General features: G+C 39.7%; 2 protein-coding genes and 1 long non-coding RNA gene across 14 annotated transcripts in view; 1 reads left to right on the top strand and 2 right to left on the bottom strand.

Annotated features, from left to right (window-relative positions):
* The window catches only part of tmem200a (transmembrane protein 200A), a 51,212-nt gene extending 28,968 nt beyond the window's left edge, over window positions 1-22,244 (top strand). The window contains exons 6-8 of the mRNA XM_044105837.1: window positions 9,506-9,671; window positions 17,235-17,422; window positions 19,524-22,244. The gene's annotated coding sequence lies outside the window, so the exon portion shown is untranslated. The remainder of the gene's footprint in view (window positions 1-9,505; window positions 9,672-17,234; window positions 17,423-19,523) is intronic.
* On the bottom strand, window positions 7,178-9,657 carry LOC122824923. Its single transcript, XR_006369564.1, has 3 exons — window positions 9,568-9,657; window positions 9,261-9,320; window positions 7,178-7,711 (listed from the first exon to the last, which is right to left on the bottom strand). It is a non-coding gene; the product is annotated as an uncharacterized LOC122824923 (long non-coding RNA).
* The window catches only part of epb41l2 (erythrocyte membrane protein band 4.1 like 2), a 50,906-nt gene continuing 44,927 nt past the window's right edge, over window positions 19,702-25,680 (bottom strand). For 11 of the 12 annotated variants that reach the window (XM_044105821.1, XM_044105836.1, XM_044105828.1 and 8 more), the window contains 4 exons: window positions 25,317-25,415; window positions 24,558-24,638; window positions 23,681-23,795; window positions 19,702-22,885 (listed from right to left, as the gene is read on the bottom strand). In XM_044105821.1, the coding sequence (XP_043961756.1) occupies window positions 23,691-23,795; window positions 24,558-24,638; window positions 25,317-25,415 (285 nt within the window). In that variant the 3' untranslated portion in view covers window positions 19,702-22,885; window positions 23,681-23,690. The remainder of the gene's footprint in view (window positions 22,886-23,680; window positions 23,796-24,557; window positions 24,639-25,316; window positions 25,416-25,680) is intronic. The other variant, XM_044105830.1, reaches the window with a different exon arrangement.

The following is a 25,680-nucleotide window of genomic DNA, read 5'->3' as shown; positions in this document are numbered from 1 at the left end:
CAAGAACTGATACTGCAGGTTTGTCAGTAACGACACTTATAATAATCCAGTGTTTTACAGGAGCCATTATATTTCTATTCATTCAACATTTGTATAACCACCCAGTGTTTGTAAATACATGTATGTAAATTTAGACATTTACATTACAGCCCACAATAGTCATCGCGGGACATCATGTGGAAAAGTCTGTTGTGAGCTCAAAATTTGAAAAATGAACTGATTACTCTAAATCGCATTTAAAGCATGATTACTCTAAATCGCATTTAAAGCATGATATTTTAACAGCTGTAAAAATAATTAAGGCAAGAGATTTATTTCCAACACTTTACAATTTTATAATCACTATTCATTTTCAAAGAATAATGGTTACACTGAAACTCTGCGTTCCTAAAAACCTTGCTTTGAAGGAACTCAGAGATGCTTTTGAACCGCAATAAATGGAACAATGACCAATATATTCGACACGCAACTGATGATTTTGATGATGGCTCTCGCTAAAATGTAATGTTTCTCTCTGGTTTTCACAATTGTTGACTGCATGATGTGTTTATGACTTTTTATATTTGTTGTTTTTTTAATAATGTAAAGCACTTTAACTGCCTTGTTGCTGAAATGTGCAAATAGACTCGATTGATTGAAACACTAGGTACACCTATAAATCATTTTAATATGTACTTGAGTTTGAATTCATGATGCATCTTCCCCAAACATGTTTCATGATACGTGCAACTTAAACAACATGCACTCAAGTGAAGCTCGTAATAGTTGGTGCTGAAAGTTCTAGAAAGTCTCAATTTGATCGGACCAACAAATTGAGGGTCCAGGGTAAAGTGTCTTTGCAGAAACTACAAGAAAAAGCCCATATAACAATATCATCCTTCCACATACCATCCTACCAGGGTTCACTGATCTCACTGCCATTTTTTTTACAAACCATATTAGAGACATTTCACGTGGACTTCTATCAGGAGAACAATCCATGTCTAAGATCCGCAGGGATCAGATGAAGACGACACACATTCTTCCACATGACAGGTGGCTGATTTCGCCTGTAAATACCATCCCAGCAGAATCACGAAAGTGGAACACATCATCTCCAAACAAACAGCTCTTCTCGTCATGCGCAGGCAGATGGAAGGCAAGCTAAGACTAAAATGCAAAAACAAGCAAATGACTGGAGGTCCAAATGGACCAATGAATCCGAAAATCTGCCCAAACATGCTGACGGTGGGTTGAAAAATGGGCTTCTGCAGCTTCTTTCCGAGACTCCAACATGACTTGTGTTGACTGTGCAAACTGTTGCAGAGTCATGTTGAGGTTTTCTTACTTCAACTCACACGTGAAAGCAAGCCTCGGCGCAGAGCAGCATCTTTTATGGATTATAGGGACAATGAGTCCTGATGTGGCCACCAAAGAACCCAACGTATGAGCAAGAGACAAGCTAATGCTAACTTTTTCATTGCATCAAAACTGGGATCCAGTTCAAGTGTATTTAAAATGTCAACATGATTGGATTAAACACATCTGTACATATGTAAATAGGGTGTTTATCTTGCAAATAACCATAAAAAGGCATTTGCTATGAATCAATGCTCTAAAAAAAAACTGAATTAAATAGAAATGACGGACGATTTGTTGTGTTTAATGGAACGAGCTAATTTAGTGCAGCATTAAAGTGCAATAATTTAGAAATATATGAGATATCCTGAAGCCTTTAAGGCCGCCGAGCTCAATTTCTCACATCTCCATCAGAGTGTGACCGTAATGATGTCTCTATTTAAAATATTTTGCACAGCTTTTGAGTCAAAGATGATTGTGTGGAAGATATAAAGGGTTTGAATTTCTTTTGATTATCTCAACAATGAACAGGCAAGTTCCTCAGCTGCCCGCAGTAATTACCTCACAATGGGATACAAACTGTTCGCTAAACGCAGTCTAATCTGCATGCCTTGTCGCATTTATCGAGTGTAACAACCACATCTGTTTAAACTTGACAGGCTTTGTGAGATACTGTATGTCACATCCAAATACTTAAAGCACTGAGAATAAAGAATTGTTAACATCAAAGTCATTGACACGAGTTAAGGAGTCGATGTATAATCAAACTCTTCATAAAGCACACTATCCTCTTTTGACATAACAAGAAAAAGATCAATTAATAAAAGCTTTTCAACTACATCCTTTTAGGTTTTTCTCTTTTATTCTTCCTTTGTGTGTTTTTAATTGGTTTGTCCTTTAGCAGTGTTTACCCGTTTTCTCTGCTGCTGCACCACAATGTTCAGAAACACAAAGTGGATTCTCATCAAGCACTTAGTATGGCAAACTGTGAAGCAGACCATGGATGAATGGCAACCCTGGTAACACTGATTAGAAAGTTTAAACAGAAGACTTTACATGAACTCTTTAATAAAATATCTATACAGCCAATGCAAAGACAAAAAACATGAACTGATATATTTATATTTTTGAAGTGCAGCTCTTGCACTTTTGATTAGAGTGCAAATTTTCACCTAGAAAAAAGAACAAAACAAAAAAAAGAAAAAAAATACTGAAGAGAAAATTGTATTAATTTTTGTACTTTAACCTAGACACAACGTGCTCATGTTAGCACAAAGCAAAACCATTTTGTTTTGCTCTATTTTCAGAATTTGTTGGAAGAAAAACTGCAGAGCTTTAATCTTCACTTTAGCTTCAATTTAAAAAAAAATAATAATAATCTGTGCAACATTGGGTACAAAATGGCCCCATAACTGAACTATTTATCTGTTAAATGATCTAAGATTAAATTTTCCACTGCCTAACTCCCCAGCTCTTTACAAAAGTTAGAAAAAGTTTTGTCTTTTATATGTTTAGATATAACATTAAGGTTGTTATTGAACTACACATACCCCACCGTTAAACTACCTTGTGCTCGCAGCTTGTGTTTGTAGTGTTTTCTGTGACTTAGTGATTATTCTGTAGGCAAATGTGTTCACACACTGCGCATGTGCAGCTCCTTCACGATCAGTCGTTGGGAACGGCGGATCTCTGAGTCACAGCTTTGGAACATCTGCTTTGAATCAAACGGCTAATAAAGTCTTTTTCACAACTCGAGACTGTGCTGTTTTTGACATAACAAAATCGCACAGGAAAGAAAAAAATAAAAAAGCACAGAAGTATGACATCTAAATTTCCACTTCAAGGCATTTTGAAGCGATATTAGCTTTTCAGCGCAAAGACGTGCCCCTGAAAGCTTTTCCCGTTTCCCTTCCTTTGCTGTCTTTTCTACATCCCCTCTCTCAAATGCACACACACACACGACTCCATTTACAGTTATAAATTATCCACAGAGCAGCCTACACAGAGCTTAAAAGCCCCTCTGTGTGTACGTGTGAGAACTGCATGTGTGTGTTACAGAAAGAGGACCAAAGAGAGTATCCGACACATACACCCAGCGCACAGAAGGCTTTGATTCTTACAGCAGAAGTACAAGGGGGTGTAATTGTCCCGTTGGTGTAACCATCCTAGGTCAAACAGATTCATGTTAGCACAAATTTCATGCCCAGATCCCATCAGACAGTGGCATTTCTTGCATCTGCTGCTTGATAAATCTAAATATTTTTCATCTGGGCGCCACAAAGCTAACAAAACTTCAGATTATAAACCAGAAGCACCAAACGTCACAAGCTTAAGCAAAAGACTGAAGGAAGCGTATTGCACAATGCTTCCTATAACGGAAACACAGCATTTGCAGGATTTCGATAGGACTTGCAGTCAACAATAAAAAAAAATAATCCAATGACATTTTAATTCCTCGAGAGTGCTTGAAGAGTCTTGCGTTCTTTTTCGCCGCCAATACCAGAGCACTTGGCATGTTTGCTAATAGCTGAGACATTTCAGAGTGAACAGAAGGGGCTCTTGAGGAGCCAATCCGATGTCAGTCTGGGAGCAGTCAGCTCTTCGGTTATTTGAAATGGTGGCTAGATATTGACCGAGTGAACCTTTTACTCCGCCTTTTGGTTCTGCTCTTTATGGAAGGAAAACCAAAAGTATTTTGTGAGTCATGGCGTCGGCTTCCCGATAAGCTTGGCGCGCGCACTGCACAATTTCAGTAATCGCGCAGTCACACATGTCACGCTGCACGAGCCTGATATGGATTAAAATACTCATCCTGGAACGGGAGCTTTGGAGCGTACTTCCGTTTTGTCCGAGCTGAAAACGAATGCAGAAGCTCACATGAGTTGATTGGTCGTATTGTTTGTTTCAGATTAATAAAAATAAAAATAAAAAGTCTCAGACGTAAGAAAGCGGTGCCAACTCCACACTGACTGCACATGCACAAAGGCAATAGACAACTTCTCTTCTCGCCCTCTTCTTCTCTCCCCTTCCAAAAACTGGATTTTGTATTTTATTAAGCACACAGTTAAGCAATATACAGCATCTAAATGTTTAGGATTATGTTGAGATTACCAAATGAAGGATCTGCAGCAATCTCAACGGCATCTGATTCACAGTAACTACTTATATATACAAAGAATGTTTTATTCTGCTGAGGGTATAAGGACTCGTTTTTAAAGCATTTAAGCTGTTGACTTCACCAGCATGTTTCTACATCAGCAATGCAACCCCCGGATCACAAATTGAAGAATTATGGCCGCAAGATCAAGATGGAAACTCTGAAAGGTGAAAACGATTTCTGGAGAAGATCTCTGGCCTGGCCTGCAGTTTGTAACAGCCTATAAATACTGTCGAAAAACCTCCTGCTTGTGGGGGGGAAACCATGAGGTCCAACATACTTGATAAATTTTCTCCTTAAGCGACTATAATTTCTTTTTAAAAGCAGTCATAATTTGTTCAGGGAGGTCTATTAAAACAGGCGTCGACAACAATTTGGATGGATTCCTATAACGCAATTATTTCTCTTCTCTCTCTCTCTCTCTCTCTCTTTTTTAATGCACTTCCAAACTTGCTGACAATGTTCGTCCCGAAGCCATATTGCAACCAGTTTAAAAAAATTATTTTGAATTTATTTCTTTTTAATGCTTTCCAAATGTCACCTGGATATCCTACAAACAAAACCACCTTCCTGCTCTTGGAAACTCAAGTAGTACTAGTGACAAAAATATACATATATAAAAATAGGAGGGGGAAAAAAGCAAGCATCGTAATAACAACAATTTGACGTTAATAAGGTTGCAGAGACGAGAAGCTCATTAATGTTTATTCATGTGCTCATAAAAGTAGTTTGTAGAGATTTTTTCTTTTCAAAGGTTTTGCTGTAAAATCAAGGACATTTGTTAAAGAACAGCTCTGAAAGGAACGTCAGCAATAAAATAATTGATTGTGTCAACGACCTAATTTTTGAAAGATGAACAAACATCATTCCTTGTTTTTTTTTTTACTTTTCCTTTGTCATTCCCACTTTCTGGCGTTCGTACTTAATCATTTTAAAGCACTTTTGAGTCTACCTGTTATGGAAAGTGACATTATCCATTTGCCATTTCGTGACAGTGACACGTCGCCACGTGTTTTGGAGGGAATAGTCAAATACGGAAGGAAAACAAATGAAGTACGGCAACAAGAAAGGTCCAAACAGAACCCGTTTATTACTTTTCTCATTATCTCTGCTCTGTGTCATTGTAACCTTCCTGACTAAACAAGAAAAAACAATCTCTCCCTCTTTCTGGTACCCATCACTCCTCCCTTTTGTCTGAGGTTAAATGACCCCACTCACAGCAAGAGCATCATTACAGTTAGAGATAACCTCTCAGTCCTTCCTTTTAATCTGTCTCTCTTTTCTCACCTCTATCTCTCTCTCTCTCATACGCACACACACACGTCAACACATATTCAGATTTACTCTTTGTCTGTGTAAATCTTTATCTGCTCCTCTTTCCTGTCTCCGGTCTACCTGCTTCTGCGCCAGCCGGCATTAAAATGCAGCACACTCATATGTCAAAGGGACAACCGTTTAATTACAAGCCACCCTTTGAAAACCTCGGAGTTCCTTTATATTTGTGAACATTACGTAAAACGTCTAAGTAAAAGCTGCCTTTCTCTCTCTCCCTCATCAAGAGCATCTGATCGGACCATGGACAAATGAAGGTTATTTTTTTGTTGTTGTTTTTTATTTTTAAATGAACACATGATTAAAAATTAATTTATTCACCATCATAACCAACTGGGGTGGTGATGGTGAATATGGATCCTTGAGAATCAAGGAAGCCTTGATTCTCAAGACTATCTACACTAATGCTGATTATGTGAAAACATTTTATTGCTTATCTAAAAACAGCATGCCCCACTGGGACAGGTGTTCCATAACTGATGCTCCAGTCACTGAGATAAAGTGCAGATTGCCAGCGGGAGAAGGGGAAAAAAAACACACACACAAAAAAAAAACAAAAAAAAAACAGCTGCTAAATTGACTTCGAACTGCCAGGTTACATTCTGTTCTGTAAAACACGCAATTTTCATTAAGCCACTTTCTGTAGGCGATGTTTAGAAAGCAAAGGAGCAGCTGACACAAAAATGATGGCAGGAAATTTGTTAAATTTCAAGTGCACTCTGGCGCTGACCTTTTGCGCCCACGTTATCTGTTCCAGACACAGCTCGGATCTGTCACTGGAATCATTGTCCTGTTGGAACAACCAGTTGTTTCCCCATTGTCCTAATCGTCTAAATATCAATCTGAACTGAAGTTCGAGAGTCCATCCTCTTTGTGGGTAAATATCGCTGCCAGCAAAATAGGCCCTCAGCATAAATGCCTTCAACACCATGCAGTGGTGACACATTGACACTATTTGTGGTCAAATAGCTCAATCAAAGGATTGGGGTCGTTCTTATGGGCGGCTGCAAGTGTAACACAAACTTAAAGTTGTTGATTTTGCAGCAGGGAGATTCCTGCTTGGTTTCTCCGTAAACTCCTTTCTCTAGTTCTGATTTTTCATCTAATCACTATATTTCTTTATTGAAAAGCTAGTTGCCCTGATCTATATACAGATGCAGGTAAATGTTTTCAAGGTGCACAACCAACAGAACTATGGGGTCGTTTCTTGCACATCTGTACAGAGAACTGTGCATCCAACAGTTCACGCTTGTGGCTGGAATGTTACTCCCGTTTACTTCCAGCAGAGCAGAGACTAATAACTGTGGCTCATGAGAATCAGGGCTGTATCTCGGAGTCGGGGATTAAAAGATTAGACCTGCACGATGACATCAAAGTGTGCAGAAGGCTAAAAAAGCCTCCCCAGCCTCCATCTCCAAGGTAAGCAGAGTCTTGATGAGCTGATCGGGACTCAAGATGCGAGAGTGCAAATTTAATGAAGGATGCTGCTGGCCACTCTTATGTAACCACTCTCCAACCCTGATGCTAAATCGCTGCTATAGTAACGAGTATTAGTCAGTGCAAAGCTGTTCCCTCACTCAGGCTTCCCCTGTTTCATTATTCGCTCTCACAGCTTCTGCTCTTTGGCTCAACTGAGATGAAATATGCAAGTGCGCTCAGCAACTCTCCTGACGTTTCAGTGTCCTCTCTCCTCCTCGCCGGTTCAACCCCACGTCTCTCGTTCCCCCGGTCTCCCCTCCATCGCCGCTCGCTCTCACATCCGCCCACGAACCCCTTTTCCTTCATCGTCCTCCCTCACTGTCTGGTCCTCTCTTGCGTTAGCCCTCATCGTGCCTCCTTCTCGGCTGATTCGTAGTTTCCAGCACTCTCTCTGTCTCTTGCCGACTGTCAAAACAACAGATTGAATCAACCGGAGTTAGAATCTGAAATATTTGCCTGCACCATTTTCTACAATTTTCTCTGCCTTCATTATTTTTCCTCTCTCCTTCTGTCTCACACGTCCACCCACCAGCCCCTCTTGTTGTCTGTCTCTGCAGCAGCTCTTATCTCTGCGAATACACTCAAACTGCTGATGACTGCGACATCCGTTATTAACCGATTAATCTGTGAGAAATGTTGCCCCTGCTTTTCATCGCAGTCTCTGCGACCTCTCTCTAAGTGGAGGCTAATCGTAATTATTTTTTGTAACTTTCATTATCCTCTTACCCTTTTTCACCTTGTGGCCTTCCAGCTTCCAACTGCGCAAATCAGAGAGGTAAAACCAACAAAGCAGCTCTGAGTACCATGAAGGTGTTGTATGAAAGCACATGGGAGAAAACAAACCAGGTGTTTGTTTGTCCACTTTTCCCTGATTGTCTCTGACTGACTGTCGTCTCGTTTTTCTTTTCTCTCCGCCCCCACCCTTTCTTTTAGTCACAAAACGTATTCTGCTCACTTCTGCTCTTTGCTCCCTGTACAGAAAAGTGTGGCATCAGAAACACCCTGAGGCAAAAGTTCAAGGAGAGATTAAATATTTGTAGCCAAGGCTGGATTTATGCGTACAGGTTACATGAGCAGAAGCCGTAGCACACAAGGACAGTTTTGACCTATCACTTGCCAGTGAGCAAGTAATAAAGCTAGAGAGACTAATTTTGGGGATGTCTGTCTTGGTGACTCTTTTTAACAATTAATTTTTCTAGCAAAAATATTTCTTTGATCATCGTCAGTGGTGGGAAAGCCAGCGCACGTTCTCAAATGACGGGTTTTCCTGGGCAGGCTGTCCCTTCTGCCAGCCATCAACCAAATAAATGAATGCAGTCCCACACAAAGTATGTAAGCCAGTTTCAATAATGTCAGCAGGAAACAGGGAACCTTAACTGAACATGTGAGGAATCAACCTTCTCGTTCTTAAAAGTAACAGTAGATTTAGTTTGGACACAACAGACTGATCATTTCTATATATTTCATTTGGGGATGTGTAGGCCCCTTTTCTAATGGGCAACTGCCCACAATGACCGTACCAAAAAATGCCACGAGTTGTGACTCTGATTTCCTTGTAAATGGTGAAACCACTACAACATGACATCTACTTCATTATTGGAAACCGAGTTGCAGATATTTAAACACATAATATTGAAAGTGTTAGAAAAATTTGTCGTCAAAAAGAGTCACCAAGACAAAAATGTCAAGAATTAGTTTCTTAGATGTAATACCAGCTTGCTGGCAAGGTGAGAATGCGTTGAGTTGCACAGTCTGCAGCTTTTTAAACTAGCAAGTTTGCATTTGCATTTCTTGTTTCGAATAAATGGTTGATCCACATAACCTTTGCTGTTTGTTTTACTGTTTACTGACACACCATACATAGCTTTTCCCCCACGCGGTTTGCCTACTTTATTAAATCTGCCCCTGCTGTCACAAGCCAGGACTTCATCTAGCTCGCCCCTTTTTTACTTACAGTGAAGCTTTGCTTCAGGAGTCCCATTGGAGGAGACAACATCTCAAACGGAGGGTGCAGCTGTGGGAGAGATTACAGAAACAACTCAAACAAAGAGGAGAAAGAAGTCAAGCTGGAACACAAGACAAATCTTTGCTCCAAAGCTTCTTTAAAGAAGCAATTTGTTTTACTTAACCAGAGAGGATGAGCATTTCACTCAAGTGACCTTTTCTAATATCTATAATGTGCTTCAATGTTTTCTGCAGATGTTAAGCAGATGATGACGATTAAAGAAAGAGCCCCTGAATGTCACGGATTTTGTGCTGACCTGCATGACCCCAAGCTCCACCACCTGGAGGAGAAACAGGATGGAGTCTGCATCAGTCTGGGGGCGGAGCAGCTCAACAGGAAGGAGGAGATCAATGCTATCAGGTTTCCAGTCATTGGCAGGCCAATACAGAGTGAAAATGATAAACAACCCCCTCTTATCAAGACCAAATTAAAGACAGTGAGCTTCCAGAAGAGAATAATGGGGGAATATCTATCACTAGACAAAATCGTGGAGATGGTTCCATTTCCACAGGCGCTGAGGATAAGGAAGAGGACGATGATGCAGACAGGCACAATGTCTGCAAGGGGAACAAAGCCCCTGAGTCAGATAAAAACATTGTTAGCAAACCTGTTAGCTCATCTGAGAGTACTGATCATTTTATTCATGGTCGCTCTCCTCAGAAACACGTGACACATTCATAAATGGAGTCTTCAACCTCTGAGGATAATGCGTGTTTTACAGAGAAGAAAAATGTTGACTCACAAAGAAAAGTACAGACAGGAGTGAGGATTAGCTGCGAAGACCGTAAAATATACTTAAGAGAATCCAAACTGGACAGAAACCTTACTCTTGTGATTTATGTGGAAAAAGATTTGGCTATAAATCAACACATGACGATCCACACAGGACAAAAACTGTCCTGTTGTGATCTTTGTGGAAAAGATAATTTGTAATGAATCAAGTTTAAACACTCACATCTTAATCTACACAGGACAGAAACCTTTCTTTTGTGATCAATGTGGGAAGATATTTGGCCATAGCGTAGGTTTAAAAACCCGCATGAGAATATGGGAGAGAAACATTTCTGTAGTGATGTATGTGGGAACAGATAAAGCCATAAATACTCAATACACAATGTCCCAGAAAATGCACAAGCAATGTGCCTGTAAGTAAATGTCACACTTCGTGTTGGAAGGTTTGAATCTTTTCTCTTTTTCTTTTTTTTTTTAAAAAGTCAGTTACTATGGAGATGAGCATCATTGGCAACCCTAGACAAAACTTATGCTATAAAGGCCAAAAGGTTTCTATGACAACTGGAAGCTAAACAAGACAGGCAGGGAGGTAGGAAAGTTGGAGAGGGTCTCGGAAAGCATTTCATAAAAAACATATTCACAAAAGCACCCAACACACACACACACACACACACACACACACACTCAAAAATAAAAATTAAAAATAAGGTAGGAGATTCCACAAAATGTTGGGAAATAGATGTTCATAGTCACTCTGTATCACCATCATACTAAAGGCCTTCCCCTCAGCATGTATACACCCTGGCTCTCTCACTATCACACAGTAACATGGTGACGGCCCGCCTGGTGCTTGTTAGAAAATATTCACAGTGATCTTAATTGGGAGTACTGTCTAGCTGAGAGGTCCAGCATGTCATGTCAGAAAGCAGTGTGCTCTCTGTGTACAATTAATTTTTTTTTATTATTATCATATTTTATGTTCTGTATCTTTGCTAACCTTCCTCCTTTAACTGTCAATGGCGGTTGGAGCTTGAATTTTGCCCTTGTTGAGCCCCTTATTTAGCCGGCTGCAACTGAAAACGTCTTTAATAACTAAAATAACTATGTTCATCTTTGGATTGTGCACTAACCTGCTTCAATCTAAGGCGGTCCAAATACCTAGGAAGCGCTGAAAATGCTCTTTTTTGTGTTTTCACAAATGGACTCTATCTTAAATAAATCTTAAATAATGTTTTAATATTTTTTGTTAAGTGTAAGCTAAAATCTTTGATCTACATATCAGGTCAATTTCACTCCAGATTCCATAAAAAAAAAAAAAAAGGTTTTTAAAAAACTCATCAAAACAAAACTATTTTTTATTATTATTATTATTTAGTACTGAGTAAGCTGCAAATCAGCTCCATTGACTAGACATAAAAATGAGATTTTTTAAAAATTATTTTAGCAGCTGTTTGTCTCCAAGCTATGACGCCCTGGGCAGAGAGCCATATGAGAAGCCATAATTGTAACCTGTTGATGTTTTTATGTGATTTGACTAGTGTTTACTTTGAAAGTGTGAAGTCTTGTTTTTATAAGAAGCAAGACGCCTGTATTCCCTGCATCACATCTATTCCTCAACATTGGAAAAGCCTCCTATTAACTTTGCATGTGCACTAATTGGGACTTAGAAAGACTGAGGGTCCTCATGTCACCACAAACTGCACTGGGCCACAGTGGCGCTTGACAGGGGGAGGTCTAATTATTGACCGTCACAAATGCCCAATTAGATTCTTTCCTACTGACAAACTTTGCTGCTTAAAAATGAAACCGGTCAGAAAAGAAACAAAGTGGCTCATGAAGAAATCAAGAGGGAACAGAAGACAAGTTGAGAGAGGTGAAAAGCCGTCAGGCATTTGCACAAATTACCTGTAGGATGTTAAAAAAAGATATTTGATTTCTTTACAGAAAGACACCATTCAGGCGCCTGTTGAACAAAGCTGAAACGTTTAGCTTCGGTTGCAGTTTGTGTCGTCCTTTATGAGAGGAAAATATTTATAAAAGGTCATCCTGGGTAGACGGTTTCACAAAGAACGCACAGTTCTTTCCTTTGCTTCCTTTTTAACGGCCAGCAGAAGCACAGAGAATCAATCCAGGCCGTGCCTGAAAAGCACCAAGTGAAGGCATGAAAGATGACAGATTACAGCAGGGAGCAGAAGTGGTTCAATTCAGTTAACACGGGTAATCATTTCTTTTCTACACAACTGCATCTTCACCTGCGTCCACCAAATTATATAATAGAATAAAACTGATAGAATAAAGAGAGACCTTGCTCACCCAAATTTCTCTTGCACCATGTGCAGGGACATGAAGTCAGGTGATAAATGGAAGTTTATACATCTTCCTGCTCCTCTTTGAACTGATTATCATTTTTCTTTTTTGAAATAAATATTCATTCTTTCACCCATTCATTGCTACATTTGTTAAACTCTGTAATATCTGAGTATATCACTGATGGCACAATAACATCCTGATTCTTCTGATAACGTGGTTTCTGGTATGAGAAAGTCACATGCGCCAGTTTTCCTGTAAACCTTGAACTCCTCTTTTAAATACATTGTTAGAATTTTGATGCATAAATCTAATTTAATGTAAAGTTATTGCCTTCTCTGATGTAGTTGTAGTGGTTGTTTCCCTGTGCAGTCTGTTGGCATGCGATTTAATTTCGCAAGGCCCTTTCTTCCATAAAAAAAGAGGCCATTATTGAACAATTATGTACGAGAGAAAACTCATAAAACCACTTTAAAACTTTAAACTGTTTAAATTTAAAAGGGTTGCAGGCTCTGTCTTTTTCCTTACAAGCCTAAGCAAACCCAATAAAGCCATGTGTGGTGATTTATCAGACAACAAACAAACACATAAACAGCAAAATGCCTAAAACGTAATTAATTCTCTGAACAAACAGCGAAACAGAAACGGAGAAACAAAGATCTATAAACCCCCGTAGAAAGACGGGTGGGAATTTTCCATACTTTACTTTACCCCGCCCCCTCCCCTCCACCCACATACCTGTTGATCACACAAAGGCGATCGATTTCTATTGGTCCTCACAATGTCGTCACTCAGTTAGGCTGCGCGGCTCACCGACCGACACTCAGGCCTGTGAGTTTTACGAAAACAATCCTGGTTGAGACGGGAGCAGCTCAGCTTTTATACCACAGAAGCACCGATAACGAGACGTGACAGTAAACAAGGTTTTTTTAAAAGAAAAAAATTTAAATAAAAAAAACATCTTCCTGGGGCGTGCTGTGGTGGCGTAGGTGATAGCGCAACCCACATTTGGAGGCCTTGAGTCCTCGATGCGGCCGTCGCAGTTTCGATTCCCGGACCCGGCCGACATTTGCCGCATGTCCTTCCCCTTTTCCTGTCAGCCTACTGTCATAAGGGAGAGCCCACAAAAAGCCCCCTTTGGAGGGAAAAAAAATATCTTCCTTTACCAAGTTAGCGCTAAAGGTCGCTAGCTGAAATCAAAAGTAAACATTGGTGCTTTGAAGTCCTGGCGGTGGTGATGGTAAACAGAACTCAGAATTTTTCTTCTTCTTTTGTTTGTTTTGTTTTGTTTTTTACTTGCGATTTTATGAGCTTATTAGGAACGGGCTAAATTAAACATCTGGTGGAGTGATTTGAGACGGAGCTGCAATTTTGATAGGATCGTTAAGGTGGTTTTCCTTTCAGGAATGGACCTGGCTGCTGGGAAAGACATTAAAGTTAAATATCTGAAGAATAATAAGAAAAAAAATCCAACAGATTGTTCACATTTATGCAGAATCAATTCCTTTATTGTTTGTTTGCAGTAAACAATGCCTTTGCTTGTTCACAGATGACTGAGATAAAGAGTTGGGAGGATAAGTTGCGTTTCCAGGCGATCGTTCTGAACTCATGAAATTTGGCCTCAAATTGCTGAGTTTTAAATGCCCGCACAGCACAGGAGAACAACGCTCGCAGGCTACTGGATAGGACGTAAAAACGAAACACAGTCAAACAAATGTGAGCCACGCCGACATGGCGCTTCAGTAACAACATTTTAATAGTTCAGAAACTGTTTTCTTTCAGGCGGTTGGCAGCATCATGCTTGGGTCTCTTCCCTTCAGTTGGAAGTGAAAGATTTTGGTTTTCCGGATCACGACGTCATCTTAGTCGATGATGACTGGACTTAATATTTGACAGGCATTTTACCTAATTTAACAGATGACTGTATAAAAGTGTCAATTTTTCTTTCCATTCTTTGTTCCCCTCGTACATCATATTAGAAATACAGTTACTACTCTTTATTGAACTAAACCCAAAAGCTTCACTTATTTAGATTAGATAAGGATTTATGGAAAAGCTGCGAAGTGAAAGAAGATATGGATTCTCATTCGACTTGCGTGCAAAATAAATGGATGAAAAAACACAGAAAGATTCTACAAATGTTGCAAAGTTTATGAAATATAAATGTCATTAATAGAGAGGAAATTGTGGGGGGGAAAAAACACAAAGAAAAGCAATTCAACGCCCCACCATGAATGTTGTGTTTGATCAGCAGAGGAAACAGTGGGTTTGCTTGCAGAGATACAATTAGGGGAAAACAGAAGTTTTAAGCTCAGATGGATTGAAAGTCCGTTTTATTATTATTATTTATTTATTTTTTTTGCCATTTTTTTCTCTGAAGAGTTTTTGCGGCGCTAGTGGCTCATATTTTTGTGACAGTAGGCAGACAGGAAGGAGGGCGATGATAGGGGGGTGGACATGCGGCAAGGGTCGTCGGGACCGGGAGTCGAACCGGCGACACTCCAAGCATGGGGAGTGCTAACCCCCTGGGCCACCACAGCACGGCCCTGGAAGTCCATTTTAAAGGAGGAAAGAGACACGCAGGCGGAAACGTCTCTGCTGTTGAGCGTTTTGTGAGGCAGCGAGTACAAAGTCCTGAGGTTCAGTGATCAGAGCGGTGCTCAGACTGGACACGTGCACTCAAAGCGCTCAATATAAAATAAAGAACTCCCTTTCAATTTTTATTTATTTTTTGCTCTTTTGGAGGAAGCTGAAATGCGAAGGAACCCTCCGTAGTATCTCAACGTTACAAAGGCTCCCACTCAGGCCAGGATAGCTAATCTTCTTACTAATCACAAGGCTGGACTGTTAAAACAGAACAAAGTTCACCCTGACAACAGAGGGAGAGTGACAGAGTCAAGAACAGTGGCAGATCTGATCAAATAGCACAAGCAGAGGGAAAGATCAGGCCTCAGAGCAAGAGTGTCTTTTTAGTTCGTTTTTTTTTGTTGTTGTTTTTGTGCAAAATAAATAAATAAATTGCTGTTACACTCTGACAGAGGTTGGACCTGGCAACATGTTTATCTGCACCCTGAAGGATCCTGAAAACTGTGAGTGCATGCCTTTGGTTTCCCGTTCTACAACACGAGAGTTGAGTTTTGGTTCGGCACGAGCGTCTCGATTTCATTTCCCTCTCTATATTTTACTGCCGTCGGCGGGTGGAAAAAACCCCCCAAAAAACCCAACAGACTAATTTCATGGCAGTTTGCTTCAGGAACAAGAGTTTTAATTTAAATCCAGTGCATAAGTGCACTCTCGGATGCGGGCTGTAATTTCACGGGTAGAAATGCAACCCAGGAATAACTACCAGCACCACGGTTCTGCACCACTTCAGTCCGTCGCCATCGCACACGTGGGCGGCTATCGCAAATGAACGCAACTTTTAAAAACTGTCGCCGTAAAAGTTTAGTGATTTGACCGTGGAAATAACACACACTTGTGGCTTTACGCGTCTGGTGATCCGCTATGATGCTACCTGCACTCCTAAATTACACATTTCCCACAATAACAGTTTGACATTTTTACTGTAAAGCTGGAAAGAGAGACAATAATTAAAAAATAATTAAGCATTCAAAAAAAGAAAAACCCAAAATTTCATTTTAAGGCTTTTAGGATCAACTCTGACAATGAGGCAGACTCATTTTCAAAGAAACAACTGTAATGCAACGTGTTTCTCTGAGGTTAAACTGGCAGAAAAGAAAGGATCAAACTCTGACAACCTACAAAACTCAAATAGATAGGTAAACACAACAATTATCATAAACTGGATAAAAGCAAATGAATTTAGTGAGGAACAACCAGAAGTAAAGATGAAAAACAAAGTTTAGTTCTGATAACCTGAACGCATAAACGCAAGTAGGCTATCTAAATATCAATAAAGCTTTTGTAAAATCTGAAATAACCAAAACAACACACAATCGATGAAATTACGCTTGCTAAAACGGTTAACATAACAAAAAAAAAAAAAAAGGACTTCATATAAGAAGGTTCAACTGAAAACCAGACTGAATAGAAACATCATTTAGTTTCCTTTTTGGAAGGCATGTTTCATTGCTCGTGTGCCCCAGCAGCCAGAGATGATCCGACACGAATTTATCAAGTTTTCCCACTTACAAAAAAGTCTACGAAGTCACATGCAAACATCCATTCTATTCTTTGTGAGTGGACAAACTCTAAAAGTTCAATGACCGCAAAATACCAAGGTGATGTGGCTGCAAGACCAGCCAAAGACCATTGACCTTCCCCCGCCGTGCTACGCAGCAAGCATGAAGCGTTTGTGCCAATGTGCTACGCAACTTCTGGCCAAACATTTCTCCTCTGGTTTCCTGTTCCCAAATGAGATCATCTTTAAGAACATTGTCTCATCTGGACGCAGAACTACAGATGAGACAAAACGTGATTGCAAGTTTTGCGGCGGAGTTGGACGCAGAGATGTGGCAGTGTGTTTTGCGAGAGGGCTCCGTTATGAGGCGAGCCACGTTTTTATGTTAACCCAAACCAGGTGCTCTTTACGAATTCAGACGGTCTGCTTGCTGGGTCAGTGAGCTGCTGAACACAAGCCCGTTAAAATTAAGCTGTGGTGACAGATGGGACTGGAAATGAATGCAGCGCATGGGTATACAATTTATATCCAAAAACATGTAAAAGTGTCAAAATGGGGGGGAAATTAAGACTAAAAAACTCTTAACTTTATTTCAGGCCCTTGGACTAGATTAATAAAATATCTTGTGAAAAATTGTGAAACTACATGTATCGTAATGTCAATATGCCTACAATACATAAACACAGATTTTGCTATATGTCCATTATGTCACATCAACCCTGATGTCCACTCCTCTCTTCTAGAACAAGCATGGAGGTTCTGAGTGGCCCCTGGGCTGATCTGGCCCTTTTCCTGCAACAGGCTGCCACGCTCACAGACAGGGACACAGGCAGCTATCTTCCTCTCTGGCTGTTTGGATGGCTGCTCTTCCTGTCAGTCTGTCTGCTGCTGCTGCAACTAATCATCTACTTCAGCTGGAAACTCGGACAGGGTGGGCGTGCTTTCAGGTCTTCATGTCATGCCGTCTAGATAACTCGCTGTTATATCGAACACGAGCGAACGCAACTAAACAACCGCCACAGCAGGCTGCCTTCAGGGCCGCAGAAACTTTCATTTCATCCCAGAATGAGGATGAGCCAATTACAAGAATGTGCAGAAAGGTTTTCCGATTTCCTAGCGTCATCCAAGCACACAGTGCTAACAGCAGGCCAGGGATTACTCATACCTCTAGGTTTATTTGAGCTGCACATGACAACTCGTCGCCTGCGGCTACGAAGAAATATCTTTGGGTCCTGAGTAAGCTACATCCGAAAAAAAATAAGTGAAAATAGCCAAAATTGGCTCCTGGGGGGATAAAAAAAATAACCTGAATCTCAGCACTGTGACATTTTTGGGATAAATCTAAATTTAACCATGACGATACAGATAACTAAGATGGATACACAACTGTGGTCCTATGGTGTTACGTGTGTGTATCTGAACCCAAATGAGTGAAGTATAAGGGGAAGAGCGCGTGGTTGTCAGTAATAGTTTTAATATTCAGAAACATTTGTTTTCTTTCCTCTACACGTGTTCTGGGACTTGGTCACAAATGCTGCTCTGCCGAATTAACCTCAGCCCCTTTGTTCTTTGTGTTGACATAAAACACAGACAGATGCATTCAGTCGTTCACATCCCATAAATAAAGTCGTGACTCTACTTTGGCCATCTGATCCGGCTGCTAGTAGATTGGAGGGGAAAATGCCCAATTATATCAAAGCAATAGCTATGAAATCAGAAGCGAGGTGCGAGGGTGTTTTCATCTCTCGTGTTGTTCTTTTGAAAATGTCCAGAGTAAACAAGCTTGAATCAGTTAATATAAAAATTTCATCTGCTGTTTATGCTTGGAGCAGATCTAATCAATTACGCTGCTCCATCCTGCAGTTTACAGCCACAGTGATAATCAGTTAAATATGGCTGTCATGTCCCATTTCACTATTAGCAAAACATCTACCCATCTCTGATTCTAGAGCGAAAATCCTTTGGTGGTTCACTATGATTAAATTAGCTACTATTTTTACAACAGCTATGAAAAGGTTGGCAGATTTTTTTTTTTTTGTGATCATTGCCTCCTACCTATTAGGTTACAAAGAAGTGCTAAGTTTTCTCAAATAGATATTCTCAAATACTTCTTTTCCATTTAATGTTGCAGTGCTCCCCCTCTTCAAGATATTTTACTTGTAAACTACATAATAATCCAATGCTAACAGATTTAATGAACTAGAAAACGAGCTAACATGCGAGCTAACTCTAAACTAGCTTCGAAGCTAGGAAACAAATGTTTACGTCATAAAAAATAAAAAAACTTATCTTTCTAAGTTGAGTTCCGCAACACAACGCTAACATTTAGTTTTACTGTAGTGACAAACAAAATATAATTGTTTCCTTTTACTGGTAATAACAACTCTAAAGACACACTGTTTAACATTATCCGCTAAACAAAAAATGTTGGAATATTCCAAAATCTCTTATACAATTTTACTGTGAATTGTATTTTACTTTAATACAATAATTCTCCTAACTTTAAATAATAAATGACACCATAGTAAACTTTAGGCTTTTCGAAACATGTGAATTGGCATTGCGTGATTTGGTTGATGGATGCTATTTAATCAATCAAACTTTTACTCAGATGTTGATCTTGTATAGTTTCTAGTTGAAAAACTGAGTGAGGTCTGTTAGAATCAGAAATCGGAATGGAAATATTTCTAAGCAAAAAATATCCCAAGGCTGCGTTGTGCATAATAAGCAAATTAAAAATCAACGTATTAGCATTTGTTCAACCATAAACCGCCTTCAGTTAGCATAATGCTAGAGGGTATAAAAGTACTGAGAAGTACAAACTGCAGAGAATTAAATGATTAGCTTGTGTTGCTCCACTTGTTCCGAGTATCACCTGTAATACTCCCAAATAGTTACTACAAATAATTTCAATTTTAAGCCACTAAAATGAACATTACTCTTCAATATCCTTTACTTTATACAATTAGCATCAAACCAGTATTTTCTGTCTTGCCCCTGACTTGTTCCCTGTTCCTTCTTCTCATCCCCAGCTGAGGGGGATCTGTCCAGGTTTGAGCAGAACCGAAGTGCCATCCACAGAAGTGCCAGTCTGAGGAGGAGAAGTTTTGGATCACATTCCTATTCCTGACAGGAATCTGAACACTACTCAGTGGAAACATCTCACAATGTGCAATAACTCTTTTGCATAGTTTTTTTTTTTTTTTTTAAATTGGATGCTGTAATGTTAATATTATGTGTGATACTGATCTTCTACACAGTTCTCAGCTTATGTCCGTCGGTTTGTATTATTTAGGTTTTAATATCAATAAAATAAGTGCCTGGGGAAAAAAAAAGACGACTGGAAGTGTTTCAGAGTATAACAATTGTTTATTGGAACAGTGTTAAACAGGGGTGAGGAGTGGCTGCGTGTGAGGAGACGACACGATTATGCAGCTAGACTAAACAACCTACCAGTGATGTGTTGGTAGCAGGAAGCAAAGGGGTGGCTGGTTAATTTCTTCAAAATGTCCGTCTTCATAAAAGTGTTAGATTTATTTCTTGTTAGACGAGATAGAAAAAAATGTGCTGTTATTGTGTGGAATAAAGCCTGAGAATGCGATTTCTCCAATAATCTGATCATAAAGACGTTTTAGTTAAAATCCCTGACAAATTTAAAATCAGCTGGTAATGATCATCAGCTTCGTAATCTGAATAAAAGATTAAAATTCTGAAAAAAAAATTTTTTTTATTAAAGCTACAAACATTTTGGAAAAGTCAACCTCGCCTCCCCCTAAACCTCCTGCGGTGGGTTCAAAGAGAAAAGCCCTGAACCAGAAGCAGAGAAAAGGCGGCAAAACAAGTTGATCTGTAGTGGTTTTTCTTCACCAACAAAATACACAGTGGCAATATTACAAATAAGCAGGACGGTGGAGCGACAGACCCCACCCTCCCAACTACTAGACCAGTTTCACGGAGAAAAGACAAACCATGAGAGCCGATGTGGCATTACAGATTTATTTAATGAGATTTTCCTATGTGGAGCAGCGGTCGCTTCCAAAGCTGCCTAGAGATGAGTGTTTTTATTTATTTTTTTTTTTTCACGTTTATTTTTTTTCTTCTGTTTTGCAAGAGGATTAGAAGTCAAAGCTCCCTCCCCGCGTGGAATGTTATTTAGCTGCATAGTTGAAGTAAGACCGGTGTTTAGAAAGTTGTTGTTTTTTTTTGTTTGTTTCTTTTCCACCTTTGGCCTCACAGTCCACTGGACATGTTACACTTTCCAGACTGGATGTTTATAAAAAGTTGTATTCCTTTAAACATAACTTTTAAAAAGGTCCAATTAAAGAGAAGTGGAACATGTTTTCTCAGAAGAGTCTACTTGAACAACAAAGCCTTTTCTTCAAGCTTCTCAGAATAAAAACGGCGTTATTTGGTGTCATTCTACAAAAATGTGAAAAAGACAACATAGAAATTCATTGTGGGTTTAAAGAGCACTTCAGGCCCTCTAACCTCCTCCCTCTTTAAGCTGCATTATGATGTTGTGCCGACTGTTTTACCCCTCTAGTATTTTGTGCAATGGGAACCGCTGTTTGGTTGCACTAAACCAGCTACGACACATCCAGCAGCATGGTGGAGTCAGATTATTTCAGTACAGATAACCTAAACCTAAACCAGTCACAGACACCGTCAGCCTGTTCTAAGCTGGCTGAAGTTGACAGAAAAGAAACGGTGAAAGCATGCGTGATTCAATCCCATATGCTTCATCGTCTTTTAACAGGCTTTTTTTTCTCAGTGCTAAGTGCAGCAAGATATGAAAAGGATATGAAAAGTAGCCGGGCGTGAACAGTGAAGAACTACGGCAATAAGCAGGTTTGTAGTTACAGCGAACGTGTAGAAGTTGCATTAGTGTGAATCTGGGACAGAACTGGTTTCAAGTCGTTTTCGTTTTGGTACCGTCGCTGCTCCGCGTCTCGCTTTGAACAATTTAAACGAAGTGAAATTTTACCTGGAGATATTCTATGAAAACAAAGCATCTCCGCGCTGGAACCGGCACAGAGTAAGGCCAACTTGTATCGCCGCTTCAATTGGTTTTTACTCCCGAGGTATCGGTTGGCACTCTCCCAATCATCGTCCAGTTTACCAGTCGTCTCTCCCAGAGAAATGTCAGTTTAATCTCCCATGTTCCCCTGGGGCCCAGCAGGAACGGTTAGTGTTGAACAGTAGATGAACCCGACGAGGGGCTAAGCTACTGAAAAGCTGCTCTTATTATTATTATTTTTTTTTAATAACCTTCATTTTTCTTCGTCTTCGTTTCCGTACAAGAAATGCATCGACCAGCGTTGAAATCTGCTTATTTTCAGTTCGACTTCGCCTCGGTGTCGATTTGTGAAATTCATCACATTCTGCTTTTGAAGCTTATGTAATTTCACGGCAAACATGGGCGACAAAACGTCACCTTGTGTCGGTGAAATAAAATGAGAGCTGAACTGAAGATGAACTTACTAAGCAGCTGGCAACAACACAAGGAATGTGGATGAATAAGCTACATTTACAACATCAAAAAAAAAAAAACATTTTAAAAAATCCCAAAACCTGGATGATTTACTGCAATGTGTAAGTTACAGCTCCTCCCATCGTGTAATTAATAATAATAAAAAAGCATTAATGTGAAATAGCTTGCCTTGATTGATTTACAAGGTAAAAATTTTTTTAAAAGATTTATTTTTATGTTCTTCAAACCGAATTAATGAGTTAAATATTTTTCTTTGCATTTACACCTTTTTAAAGGAAAATAGGAGCTGTAATTTACTGAAACTCATTTTCAAAGGAATTCACTAAAAAACAAAACAAAACAAAACAAAAAAACTTTCTTTAGAGCAAAATGACCTGGATTGAGGCTATTTCAGTCTGAAGCCATTGGCTTCGTTTTATGCCAACATAATTTTGGGACATTTTAGAGTTTTGCTGATGTAATAACAGAGACGTAGATGAAGTATTCTTGAATGTCAGGCCTGTTGGAGATCAGCAGAAGCCTAATTTGATATTCGCAACACCCCAACAAACACTATAGTGTCTCTCTCTCTTTTTTTATATATAAACCAGGTAAAGAATACGCTCTAATTTAAAAGAATAGAAGCTATGAACGTTAAGCTAACAAAGTGGTTCTTTTTGTTCCCTCAGAGAGAGTGAGGATATTTTTTTTTTTCTCTTTTTGCAACGAGAAACTGAAATGCACCATAACAAATGTCTGAAAGACCATCTGGGATGAGCGTGATATCTTCAATCCCCCCTCTTCTTCCTCCTCCTGTTCTTGAGCTCCTCCTCTTCCTCTCTCCCTTTGGCAGTGCAGCTTGGTTGTTGTAAAGTGATGAAGATGTTGACAGAAGAGGTAAGGGTCACTGCTGGTCTTTCAGTCCTGGAAAGCAGATTAGGGGCAATCAGCCTGCAGCTCTGTGGTCAGAAACACTCCGGCTCCTTTCACAGAACACACCATTTATTTATTGTTTTATTCCTCACACACACACACACACACACACACACACACACACACACACACACACAGACAGTCCTATCCTCTCATTCCACTTTCAGCTGCTGAAAATCCTAACATTTGTCACTACTGCATTTTTGTTTACATTTCATGAAGAAGGAAGTTGCGCTCAGTGTCTTCAGAGGATTCGTGTTGCTTCCTACTGTGGTTCTTGGTGCAGCGCCACCAAAGGCGAGGGCGTGGGAAGTAGGTTTTTTTAAATGGTTTGGTTTATTTGACAAAGTGAAATGCAGTATATAACCGCGGCACCTGAAAATGTAATAAATTTAGTAATTTTGGTCCCCATTCGAACCGAGTCTACTAGAAGTGAGAACAAAAGCTCTTAGTCCTTCAGGTTAAATCCTACTAAAACCCTGGGAGCTTAGCTCATGGAGGGTGGAAGGGTCTAGCGAATTTGTGCAGACAGGAATGGTGAAAGATCCCTCTCTCAACCTTGTGAATTGTTATAAGGGAACACTATGTACTGTCCCACCAGGAAAAAAATAAATACATCTTTATGTGAGTGAATAAATTTACTGGAGCTAAAGGCTAGTTTTGTTTAAAAGTTATGATGCTGCGATACAAGACAATTTGCTGTGTCAAAACTCTTCTAGTACCTCAGTAAGACAGAAAATGTTTCAATAACAATAATAACAATAGTGCAACTCTCACTATTATTACCTGATTTCAGTCAATCCTCCTCCTCAGCCAGTTCAGTTTCTTTATGAACAACCACTCTGGTAACAGACATGTCAGGATGTTGCTCTTTGGCCTCCTTAATGGCCTGTGCCAGTGCCTGCAGTACCCAAGGGCAGCCACATAGGGGAGACACCGAGCACGACAGGCAGTGGAGGGGAAGGAGGGCAAAATGATGGTGTTAAATAAAGAAAATAAAAATGAAATAAGAAGCATAAAAAAAAAAAAACATCATTTGAAAGATCAGTGAACCATTTTACGTTTTTGGGTTGACAGAACGGCAAATAAGAGGACTGGCAGAGTAAAATGGCTTTAATTTAGGAAATTATTCCAACTGGAATCAATTCCCAAAACACTGAAACTCAAGCTGGTCGTTTTTGCTAAAATTGAGCAAAACCGAACAGACATGCAACTTAAACAAACAACAGAGCAAGAGTCATGCAGATGCAAAGGCAGTCCATTTTCATTAGAGTTTGACTAAACTGATTTACAACAGAAGACACAAAATCTCTGACATTTGGAAGCAAAGACGGCAAAATCAAATGAACCGGGAGATCGATAAGTTTAGACAAAAATCAAAACCAAAGAAAAACATCCAACAAGGCAAGGATGAAGGGAGAAAGTGATAAAGAAGAAGTCGCCCTCTGGCTGCCAGCAACAAGATGTTGACATGTCACCAGAAGTCTAAATACCCAGCAATGTTTTTAAATTTAAAAACCCCCAACACTTTTACACTCTACATCTAAAGAAATTATCTTAGAGAGAACCTTTCACATCTTCCACGTCTGGTCAGGTTAAAGTGGCCCAACAAGCTGCAGCTAAAATAAAACCTTAGAGATGAGCAGAGGGGCGGAGGACCCACCTGGTCGTGGTCGATGTCGCAGTCGCCGGTGATTACGATGCGCTTCTCAATCCTCGTCTCCGAGAGCCCGCCTTTTAATGTCTGGAACAAAACGGAGGACACGACTTTGATGACTGTCACATGCGGTTATTTGTAAGTGTAATGGCCCGGCTGGTGAGACGCAGCTGGGAGGGAAGCGCTGAGCCAGGGGGGCGAAACAGATGAAAGAATGGTGGCGTCATTTAAAAAAAAAAAAAAAAAAAAAAGAAATATCAGACTCTGCTTCAGTTTAACTTCAGGGTTTCTTCAGCTGTCAATAGGATTTATTTAAACTCAAACAACTGTGCAGGTTTTTTTGTGTTAAATGAGCAGGGCAGTGGACAGGTAGTCAAGAACATTTAAACTTCCTAGAAACATTTTTTGCAAGAGTCAAAATCTTTTGCAGCCTAGAGGAGAAAAGGCTAAAAGTTCAACTATAATGCTCGTTTGCTGCCGTGCATCAAAATGTCGCTTGGAGTTTTCTCAAAGCAGAGTACAATCTACCAATAACTTCAAAACATGGAACAAAAAATATCCATATATTTCAACCAAAAGGCAGAAGTTAATCAAATCTAATAGATAAATAAATCAATCTTAAAATGATGGAAATTATGTGAATACAACTTGAAACTTAAGACCCTGAACTCAGAAGTTTAAGACATAAAAAAAAGGGAATTAATGTACTGTAGGATTTAAATTCCAGCAACATGAAGATGGATAATGCATAATCATGTTCTGTACCTTGGTAATGTGCGTGGTGGTGGTGGTACACAAAGACTCAGAGGTGATTGTCTGAGCGGTCATCAACACTCCGGGTTCACCATCACCATTACCATCCAACTGAGTAAAGGAGAGAGAAAAAATGAGATCATCGGCTCCACATCAGCAAATTCTTGAACTCATCTCAACAATGCAAGATTTTTTATTTTTCTCTCTGGATGGAGGAATAACTGGTAGCGCCATGCCCTGCTGCTAGAAAAGAAAGCACTGTGTAACACAAGTAATAAAATGGTTTGCAGTATGTCAAACTAAAGGGTTTTCCCACATTAAATAAAAAAGGAACACAGAGGAAAGAAATAATTATAATAATATGAAGAAAAAAAAA

Source organism: Gambusia affinis, linkage group LG22 (genome assembly GCF_019740435.1).
Source record: "Gambusia affinis linkage group LG22, SWU_Gaff_1.0, whole genome shotgun sequence".
NCBI classification, from domain to species: domain Eukaryota; kingdom Metazoa; phylum Chordata; class Actinopteri; order Cyprinodontiformes; family Poeciliidae; genus Gambusia; species Gambusia affinis.
The sequence above is the reverse complement of the archived record's forward strand: the minus strand, read 5'-3'. Positions and strand labels throughout refer to the sequence as shown.